This window comes from Psammomys obesus, unplaced genomic scaffold, assembly GCF_907164565.1.
Source record: "Psammomys obesus unplaced genomic scaffold, mPsaObe1.curated_primary_1811, whole genome shotgun sequence".
Classification (NCBI taxonomy): Eukaryota; Metazoa; Chordata; class Mammalia; order Rodentia; family Muridae; genus Psammomys; species Psammomys obesus.
The window spans coordinates 6,259,528-6,270,056 of record NW_026587032.1 but is presented as its reverse complement, the minus strand read 5'-3'; the positions used below and the strand labels follow the sequence as shown (position 1 = coordinate 6,270,056).

At 50.3% G+C, this 10,529-nt stretch overlaps 2 protein-coding genes across 4 annotated transcripts in view; both read right to left on the bottom strand.

Annotated features, from left to right (window-relative positions):
• The window catches only part of LOC129673092 (immunity-related GTPase family M protein-like), a 9,066-nt gene extending 7,159 nt beyond the window's left edge, over positions 1-1,907 (bottom strand). For both annotated transcript variants that reach the window (XM_055602769.1, XM_055602770.1), the window contains exon 1: positions 1,677-1,907. The gene's annotated coding sequence lies outside the window, so the exon portion shown is untranslated. The remainder of the gene's footprint in view (positions 1-1,676) is intronic.
• Positions 1,908-4,864: 2,957 nt separating this feature from the next.
• The window catches only part of LOC129673091 (immunity-related GTPase family M protein 1-like), a 5,943-nt gene continuing 278 nt past the window's right edge, over positions 4,865-10,529 (bottom strand). The window contains exons 2-3 of one of the 2 annotated variants that reach the window (XM_055602767.1): positions 8,251-8,486; positions 4,865-6,356 (exon numbers count right to left, since the gene is read on the bottom strand). In XM_055602767.1, coding sequence (XP_055458742.1) covers positions 5,121-6,356; positions 8,251-8,289 — 1,275 coding nt within the window. In that variant the 5' untranslated portion in view covers positions 8,290-8,486 and the 3' untranslated portion in view covers positions 4,865-5,120. The remainder of the gene's footprint in view (positions 6,357-8,250; positions 8,487-10,529) is intronic. The other variant, XM_055602768.1, reaches the window with a different exon arrangement.

Sequence of the window (10,529 nt, the reverse complement as noted above, 5' to 3'; positions counted from 1 at the left end):
TGTGTGTGTGTGTGTGTGTGTGTGTGTGTGTGTGTGTGTGTGTGTGTATTCAGGCTGGAGAGATAGCTTAGCAGTCAGGACCACTGGTTGCTCTTCCAGAGGTCCCGAGTTCAAGTCCCAGCAACCACGTGGTGGCTCACAACCATCTATAATGGGATTTGATGCCTTCTGTCATACAGGCACACATGCAAATAGATCATTCAAATACATAAACAAATACATTTCATTACTACATTTATTTATTCATATGTGTTGGAGATGTGCCAAGCATGCCAGGTGCCCTTGTAGAAGTTAGAGGACAGCTGTGGAAGTAGGTTCTCTCTTTCTACCTTGTGGGTCCTTGGGATCAAACTCGGGTTGTCAGGCTTGGGGACAATCACTTTTACCCACTAAGGGAGCTCAACGGCCCACAACCCATTCTTTTATGTAATTCTTATAGACTAATGAAAAGCACACATCTAATATAGCCCGTGTTAGTCTAAATCTATGTCACCTTGAAAACTGACTCTGCTGCCCCCACTTCCCAAGTGCTAGGCTCACGTGTGTGTGAGCCACGTCACCCAGCTAAATCACACAAATATTGGGGGGAAAACCCTTATGAAGAGATTGCCTATACAGGACTCCGTGTAGTTCATGCCTCACTCGGGGACCCAGAGCCTCCATGAAAGGGGCTTCCAGAGATGCGGGAACCAGCCTAGACTAGTTATGGATCGGAGCTGTCAAGGACTTTCATGAACACAGAGCCTGCTGGCCCCTCGGCTCCACTTTGCTCTTCAGTCTCCTCACCATTAGGCGGGGACACTGGGACTTTCCAGTGCTGTTGATTCCATGGTCAGTGGAAACAGCCTTGAACCCAGCATGCAATGCTCTAGGTGTTTAGAGTAACCACCTCACACACACACACACACACACCTACACACACACCCTCATGATCTGTGAAGGACTGAGCTGGGTACTGTGGTGTGCCAGTTTCCCTAATGCAGATGAAATAGTTTAACTGTTTTTGTCTTGTTTTGGTTTGTTTTTCAGAGTTTGTTCGGTAGTTGGTTGGTTGGTTCGGTTTGGTTGGTTTGATTTCGGTTCTGGTTGGTTTGTTTTAAACGGGCCGGTGAGATAGCCTAACAAGTAAGCAAACATACCAACCACCCAGGCTAACACCGTGAGTGCGGTTGTGGGAGGAGAGAATCAGCGCTGCAAGTCATCCCCTGACTTTCACACACACGCAGACACAGAGACACACTCAAGAAAAAAAAAATTTTTTTTAAATAATCGAACCGAGTTATACAAAAAAGTTTCCCTAGGAACTCAGTCTTTCAAGCGCCAGTCTCCCTGGGCTCTGAATAAAGAACCAATGTGTTTACCTGGTTATTGCCTGTGGGAAGTTCTGATCCTGGGCTCTGGCCAGTGGCTGAGAGACTGAGTAAAATCCCACCCACTTTCTCCAAACCAGGCCCCATCAGAAGACCCACAAAGCCAGGGATGCCCAGGGAGCATTGCCTCCCTACAATGGTGAGTTGGAAGGACTTGGTGCAGCCAAAACACCAGGCACTCTGTGGTCCTGAAGACAGTCAGGGAGGGTGCCTGCTGCCCGAGGTCCCAAGATGACACCTGACCCCAGACTCTCCTGCCCTGAGCAGGTTTATAGGTCAAGCCCCACTTAGGAGCCCCTCACCTACCTGCTCAGAAGCCTTACAAAACTGCAATCCAGGCCCGGGATGGTCAGGAGGGAGAGAATCGAGGTGTGGGGGTCCGGGGGTCCTCCTGAAGAGAGCGAGGAGGGGAGAGGGGAGCAGCTGAAGGGCAGCCTGAGCTCCTGGGTTTCCCCTCAGGCTCTGCTCTACCCTGGCACTCCCCTGCCTGCCTCCCCAGAGGGGAGGGGCCTGCTGCCAGAACAGCTTTCAGTTTCATTTCCTGGAAATGGTTGGTTTTCAGGATTCAGCTGCACAGACTTCACATTCGCCTTCGGAGAGGGGAGGAGCTCTGCCTGATGGCCGGCTTAGAGGTCAGGAGTCGCCCGGTCTGACCCTGCTGCCTCCCTGAGCTCTTTCTTGCTCAGATGATGACATCTAACCCTGGCTAATGCCCACCTTCGACCCAGTGTTAGCCAGGCCAGCCCTCTCCGATCCTTCCCTTGCGTCTGGAGAGAAGGACCTAGGTCAAAGTGGAGAGTGCCGAAGGGCATAGGGCTGGGCTTCATGGATGATTGTCCTCCTTTAAGGGCCCTGACCACCAGACTCTTAAAGTCTCTGGTCCCAAGCTCCCTAGATCCCCAAGTCCTAAGGTCTCTGAACTGCAGTTACCCAGACCCCAAAGCTCTAAGATCCCTGGCAGGTACCTGGCCTCCAACTTCCCAGGTCCCCAATCCTTAAGGTCCCTAAACCCTCAGTTTCTCAGTATTCCCAGGCCTGAAGCTTCCAAGCCCCAGGACAGGCTATGAAAATTAGAGAGGAGCCTTCCATCCCAAGAATAAAAGAATGCAAAGGTGGAGGCTTCCTGCTCCCTTTGGGCCTTTGAGAGATCCACTTCAGAGGAACCCTGAAGGAAGGGGTGGGGCTTGTAGCAAAGGGAAGGATGATTTTGCTAGGAAGAGCCAGAGCTGACCCACCAGAGAGCCAGGCCCAGGGATGCCTATAGGAGACAGAATTGAGCAGTGGAGAAACCAGGAGCTGCTGCTGGTAGCAGAAAGAAAACAAAGAGCCTGGGAAGAGTTGGGGGGGGGAGGGTGAGGAGGATTGTGCCTCACTGGTTGACCAGGAGGGTGCCGGTTCTGGAGTGGGCCTGCTGGCGCTTGGAAGAAGCTGTCTTGAAGTGGAGTGAAGTCCAGAGCAGCTTTACTTCAAGGTCCAGACACACTGATTCCAGAGGCCTCCTGGAAAATGAGTATGGAAGCAGCCAAGAAGAACCAAAGCAAAACGGAATGGGTGTGGCCAGCCCTGCTTGTGGGGAGTATGGAACAAGAAACCCAGCCACCCACTGGGTCCATGGTGGCTGCAGGAGGATACAGAACCTGGAGAGGCCCCAACACCTCCACACAGATCTGCACACAAAGTTTGTTAGTTGAGTTGCTCATCTCAAGGGTCATAGCTAGGGCTACACCTTGACCACCTCCCATATCACACCAAGTTGACCCAGACACGATACAAAACACTGTGAACCTAGAAAAACAGATGATCTTATCATCCACTGTGGGGGAACTCTCAAGATTTAGAAATTTCCTGCTTTGTTGATGGAGTCAGGGCCGCAGGGAAGCAGAATGCCCCTTGTGCAGGCAGATTGGCAACCCTGTTTGGTATTATAAGGGATTATATATGCCTTCTCCGTAGGCCAGCAGTCCTGCTTTGGGCAGTTGGGGTCCTCGGACCACTCAGTGTGGTTTAAGGATATTTGCTATAGTCAAAATTGGAAGCAACCCAGATGCCCAGCACCGGGAGACTTGATAAATATGTGGTGGAGTAAGTCCACTGTGACATGCTACAGGAGAGGAGAAATGAAAGGGTTTGGCTGGGGAGATAGCCGTGAAGGTGCAGTGCTTGCCTTGCAAGTGTGATGGCCTGAGTTCCTTCAGGACCTGTGTTTAAAAAAAAAAATAACCAAAAAGGCATAGTGACACACTGCGATCCTAGTATTGAGGCCATAAAGACGGGTGCATCCCTGAGTTTTGACAGCCAGCCAGCCTAGCCTATTTGAGGAGCCCAAGGCCAGAGAGAGAACCCACGTCAAAAATAGCGATAAAACAAGACAGCATGCTCTAGGGGAGCATCACCTTGTCTTCTGGGTTCCATATGCACATCCAAACCCAGGGGCAGGGGTCATCTGTGTGAAAAAAGCAAGGTGCACATAGCATAGCTAAGGGAGTCCTGTATGTGTCTGTGCTGGCCCGTCTCATGTCAACGCCACACAAAGAAGTAGAGGCAACGGGCAAGAAGAAAACTTTTGTTTTTCCCGACAGGGTCTCTGTGAAGCCCTGGCTGTCCTGGATCTGGCCCTGTAGACCAGGCCACCCAACTCTGCCTCCCAAGTGCTGGGATTAAAGGTGTGGGCCACCACCAACCGGCAGGAAAGAGAGAATCTTAATTTGAGAAAAATGTCTTCACAAGGTTGGCCTGTACGCAAGTCTGTGGGTTGTTTTGATCAACGATTGCTGTGAGTTAGCTCAGCTTACTGTGCGTGGTACAACCACTGGGCTGATGGCCCTGGGTGGCGTAAAAAAGCAGGAGGAGCAAGCTAGGAGGAGCAGGCCCCTAAGCAGTGTTCCTTTGTGGCCTCTGCATCAGCTCCTGCCTCCAGGTTTCTGCCGTGAGTGAGTTCCTGCCCCGACTACCCTCAGTGATGGACTGTGATGTGGAGCTGTAAGCTCCGATGGCATCACCACAGGCTAACTTGATGGGTCACCCATGGAGAACTCCCAGGCTCCAGAACTGTGAGTCAAAAACCCATATTTGCTTTTATATTATCCAAACCCGGTGGTTTTGTTGGAGCACCAGAACATATACTAAGATTTTGATGTCTAGGCCTTGAGGAAGCCACTCTTCCACAGGCTAGCTCAGGGCTCAACACCCTTGGTGATCTTGAATGCCAAAGACATCTTTAGCAGGCTATGAATATGGCTAAGGGTTAAAGGTGCTTGCAGCCAAGCCTGATGACTTGGTGAAAGGAGAGCACTCACTCCACATGCTGTGGCATGCATGCAACCACACACATACACTCTTACATGCGTTCTCACAGCCCCAACAAGCAGTAGATTTTAAGGGACAGTTGCCGCCACCCTCTCCTCCCTCCAAATTTCTAAGTGCCTTTCTGTGCCAGTTGAGTCAGCACCAAGGGTATCTCGAAAAAGATAATGATACGAATAAAAAAAAAAGCATTAATGAAGACAACTTTAATGGTTTAGGATGGAAATCATTTGATTTAAACGTGTGTTACAATGAAAACTGAAAGCATAAAAACCCATGAACTAAGAGGACTTGGCTGATTACCTCGGCAGATACTTGCTCTTTGAAAGAGCAAAGTATTTGAGTTGAACATAGGAAGGTGAGCAATTTTCCTACCTCCTCTAAAAATATTAAGTGTTATTACAAAGTGTCCCTACAGTTCCTGCTTTCTAGTGGATAGCTAGAGCCCTAAGCAAAGGGAAGACCCTGAGGCAGCCTGAATTTCACTTGAGGGTAAGCCAGACTCTTCTCAGAGGATTCAGAAGGGAGGGTATAGTCCCTGAGCGCTCTCCTCAGGCAGGCCTTGGTGTTCTTAGCAACTAGTCCAAGGATGAGCCTGTATCTCTGGTGTCTGAAGCCACGGGTGAAAAAGTTCCACAAGCCAAACCACCACGAGGACGAAAGAAACCTGAAGATCATGACCACGACAAAAGACGTCATCAGTCCCAGTCTCCTGTCCATCTTGAGCAAGTCCTGGCTCTGCATGGTCCATGTCCCCGTACTCTGGACCACCTGCTGAAGTGACCCATCATCCACACCAAAGAGTTTCTGGTAGGTTTCCAGAGCCTCCTCAAGGTCAGCAGAATCGTACACAGGGCTAACAGCCACCTCCAGGTGTGTGGTGGGCATCCGATCCTTCAGCATCAATTCCTTACTGCTGATGCTGTCGTCACAGACCTGAGAGAGGGCCTCTAAGGTATCTCTGTACCTGATGCCATCGAGGTCTTTCTGCAGAGTGTGTCTAAGCTCTGGGAAGTCGTGAAAAGAAGGACTAAAGCTGGATAGCAGGAATGTGGGCGGCTCCTTCACCTGCTCCTTCTGGAGATTCTCCTGGATATTCCTTCGGATGCTCTGCAGTAGCTGGGCTTCAGAGAGGGCACTCGTGCTGAGGTCCCTGTCCAGCTTGGTCCAGACAATGTAGAACCTCTTCCCCATCTTCTGCACAGCTTTGGCCAGCTTCACGTGATTCAAGCTGAACTGCTCAGACGCGACGATGATGAAAAGGTCGTAGGTGTGGAACCGCATCTCTTCCATGTATTCCTTGATGCTCTGGGCCGTGGCTCCTGTGCCGGGCAGGTCCCACAGCTCCACGTTGGGAAAGCTGGAGGAGAAGTAACAGGCCGGTACTTGAGTGGTCCTCACCACCCCGGTGGGAGCTGAATCCACCTCCTCGTGTCCAACACCTCTAATAGCATTGATGAAGGATGACATGCCATTGCCGGAGTCCCCGGTCACAGCGATTTTCACTCGGTATCTCGACATTCTCTGCATTACGTCTCTGGCTATATATATCACGTCCAGTAACTTCCCCTCTGCCACAGCCTTACTAATGCCCTCAGCTTCTCTGGAGAAATCGATCTGGCTGCTGTAGGAGGACTCGCCATCAGTGTTGGATTTTGCCTTTGTTATGAAAAGCGTGAAAGCCTGCAAAAGAGAAGGGCCAGAGAGCCAGACTCAGCATGACACGGGAATCCACAGGCGTCAGTCACACACCTGAGCCACGGCTTCCTGACCTGCCAGCAGAGACAGCCAGGGCACCTCACCTGAACGGAGCCCAGCACCCGCTCTGGGATGGGCTGCTCTGCAGCTGCTCAGCCCTTCACGGTGCACTGTGCACCGGACAGCAGGACTGAAAAGGCTTGGACCCGAGCTGCAGAACATCAGCGGGGCCCTTCAGTGGGGTCAGGGACGGGCAGGTCTGACCACCGCAATCACTGTCTACACCCAGCCCACTGTAGTTCTCCTTCACAGTCAAACAGGCAGGTATGGTGGCACCCCTCTTTAATCCCAGCTCTCGGGAGGCAGAAGCAGGCAGATCTCTTTGAGTTCAAGGCCAGTCTAGCCTACACATTGAATCCCAGGACTACAGAGGGAGACCCTGTCTCCAAAAAAAAACAAAAAACAAAAAAAAACAAAGATTAATTTTATATATCTGTATGTGCCTGCATGTGCAAATCTGTGAGTGTGCGTGTGGGCCTATGCATCTGAGTATATGTATGTGTGTGTGTACATGAATGTGCCTGTTTGTGCCCGTGTGTTTCTGTGTGTAGGTCAAGGCTCAATCTTGGGTGTTATTCCTCAGGAGCAACTCACCCTATTTGTTTTTCATTTATTTTAATTTTTTATGTATGTGGGTGTTTTCCCTGTGGGTACATTTGTATACAATGTGTGTGCCTGACACTTTTGGAGGTCAGAAAAAGGGTTGGCTCTCCTGGGATTGGACGGTTGTGAGCCACCACAGGGATGCCAGGAATTGAACCCTAGTCCTCTGAAAGGGCAGCCAGTGCTCTTTACGGCAGCTCTTATTTGTTAGGGCACAGTCTCTCTGCGGAACCTGGGCTTCATTGATGAGGTTAGATTGATTGGTCAGGGAGTCCCAGAGTTCGGACTGTCTCCACTACCCCAGTCCTGGGATTACAAGCCCATTTTGCCACACCCAGCTTTTTTGTTGTTGTTCGTTTTGATTTTGGTTTTCTAGTCGGGGTCTCACTACATAGCTCCGACTGTCCTGAAACTCACTCTATAAACCAGGCTGAGCCAGAACTTGGGAGTTGGATGCGGGAGGATAAGAAGATGAAAGGCAATCCTCAACTACACAGTAAGTCTGAAGCTAGCCTGGACTACATCAGACCCCAAAAACTAATCCTTTCTGTGTGAATCGCCACCAACATTTAAAACTTCGAAACTTGGCCGGTTGCGGTGGTTGAATGCCCTTCACCCCAGCAAAGGTAGGCAAATCTCTGAGTTCGAAGCCAGCCTGCTCTACAGAGCTTCAGGACAGCCAGGGCTACACAAAGAAACTCTGTCTCAAAAACAAAAAGACAAACAAGCAAATAAATACACCAAAACTTCAAAACTCAAGACCATCTCTTTGAGCCACACAGTGTATACCGGGTCCATGAAGAGCGCCCAGGCAGACCCACCTCTTGGGTTCCCCGGAAGCAACTGGACACTTGTCCTGTCCTTACACTGAAGTGCCCAGGTGTCTGCCCCGTAAGACCCACCTGTGGGACCATTTCCAGGGCACAACTTCTGAGTGTTGGTAAGTTTCCTGTAGCGGTCCCACCCAGTTCTCTCCTGGGGTGGCCTTTCCCCTCAGACCTCTGCAGGGATGCGTCCTCCTTTTGTTCCGCTCCTGAGACAGGTCCAGCTCCACTCCCCAAACACTGCCTGCTGCTACTTACACTTTCGCTGGGTCTGAACATGACCTCCACACGGAGGGGATCAGCCAAGAGCCCCCACCTGTGTCTGCAGACTCACCCCGCTCTTTGCAAGCCTCAGTTTCCTGAGGGTGTGTTGGGCAAACCATGCTACCCACCTTCCAGACCATCTGTGGTAACATCATGACTGAATCCATGGTATGCTCTCTCCACAGCTCTCTGCTGTCTGGCTGACAGCTCGGTAGTCTCAGCTCAGAGCTCTGGGCTGGTACTCCTCTGGCTCTTCCTTCTCCCTTCCACGTTAGGCAGTATGAAGGTCTGCGGGCCTGGACCTTGAGGGTCTCTTACAAGCCTTGTGATCTTCTTCAGAACTAGAAAAACGATAGTGCGACACCTGATTGCGGGTAGAGAAAGATATTGTTAGAAATAAATAAGGAGCTCTCTCTGCCATCTTTCTGAGCCACAGTGGTGTGCGTGAGTGTCCCGGCAGGTGCTCTCGAGAGCGTCAACGATGCTGAGAAGAGAGGCAAATGCCAGGTCTTCATCAGGCCATGCTGCAAAGTCATCATTCAGTTCCTAGCTATGATGATGAAGTGTGGTTACTTCGGTGTCTTTAAATCATCGATGATCCCAGAGCTTGGAAAATCACTGTGAACCTCACAGGCAGGTTGAACAAGTGTGGGGCGATCAGCCCTAGATTTGATGTGCAACTCAAAGACCTAGGAATATGGCAGAACAATCTGCTCTCGTCCATCAGTTCAGCTTCATTGTACTGACAACCTCACCTGTCATCACGGACCATGAAGAAGCAAGACAAAAATGCACAGGAGGGGGTTAGGGGTTGATCTAGGGCTGCTGTGTATTCCAGTCCTAAATAGTGGGCCCCACCATTTGCTTGCAGTCCAGACCGAGCACATTCTCACATACACCAAGTGATGGTGTGTAAACTTTGCTCCCCAGTTATCTCTGATTGGTTGATAAAGTTGCTGACAGCAGAATAGAGGTGGGCAGAGCTTTGGTCCACAAGCTGGGGCTCTCAGGTAGGAACCCTGAGGCAGAGGATGGAAGCAGGTGAAGAGAAGAGAGGAAGGAGAGAAGGAAGAAGATGGAGAGACAGGACATGGCCTGATGGAGCTGATCCAGACTGGACAGGAAGACATATTGACAAGTAACCTCAGGAATGCAGCTGGGAGATAGCCAGAGTAGCTTAGAAAATTAGTTTAAATCATACCTGCCCAGCTACTGTGCATAAGACTTGTTTAAACAAACCAATAGGTCTCTGTCTCAATTATTGGGGCTGGTCAGGTCATAGAAAATCCCTCTAGAGTATAATAAATATTCAGTAACACACACAGGAGGGAAAAATCTTAGGATTCTTTTTCTAGAGATATAAAACACATAACTAAAAAGACTCTGTGGACTGTGTGAGAGAGAGAAAGAGAGAGGGAGGGAGGTCTGGAATTACAAAAGCAGTTCCTGATTATTCTTCTGTTTGCTATAATGCCCACTGCAATCCTCCATATGGATCCAGATCTCTTTAAATACCCTGGGGGAAGGGGGGAAGGGAGATGGCTCAATGGGGAAAGCACTTGCCTCTCGAGGGGGCAGGAAGATGTGTGGGAATCCCCTGCACCCACTTAAAAGCCTGATTCAACACCTCATGCCTAAAACACCCCCTGTCAGGGATGCAGAGATAGGAAGATCCCAGGGGGCTCGCTGGCCAGACAGTCTAGCCACAGGGTTCACTGAAAGAGTTTAATGACTGAGGAAGACATCTTGACCTCAGCCTCTGTGTTACACGCACAAACACACATGCACTAGCAAGCAGAGTCACGTGTGCACACACCCACTCTCACATGTACACACCCACAAATGCACACACACACACACACACACACACGTGAAACACGGTCTCACAGCTGCATGAAAGGGTCTTATACACAGTTCATGTCGCTGACCTTTGGTCTGCTCTATGTTACTGTGTGCTGTCAAGTTGTGTATTATTGTATTCTCTTCCAAAAGATTGAAGATGAGTGCTGGTGCCCTGATGAAGAGCCAGCTTCTCCAGTGGAGATTTTTTTAAAAAGTACTTAACTGAGTTAGACAAAAAGTTCACTTAAGAACCAAGCCTTCCATGTCAGGAGTCCTAGACCCTGTGTGTTCCACATGAAGAACAGATACACTTACGTAATCCCTGACACTCTGTTTTTGCCTGTGGGAAGTTCTGATCCTGGGCTCTGGCCAGTGGCTGAGAGACTGAGTAAAATCCCACCCACTTTCTCCAAACCAGGCCCCATCAGAAGACCCACAAAGCCAGGGATGCCCAGGGAGCATTGCCTCCCTACAATGGTGAGTTGGAAGGACTTGGTGCAGCCAAAACACCAGGCACCCTGTGGTCCTGAAGACAGTCAGGGAGGGTGCCTGCTGCCCGAGGTCC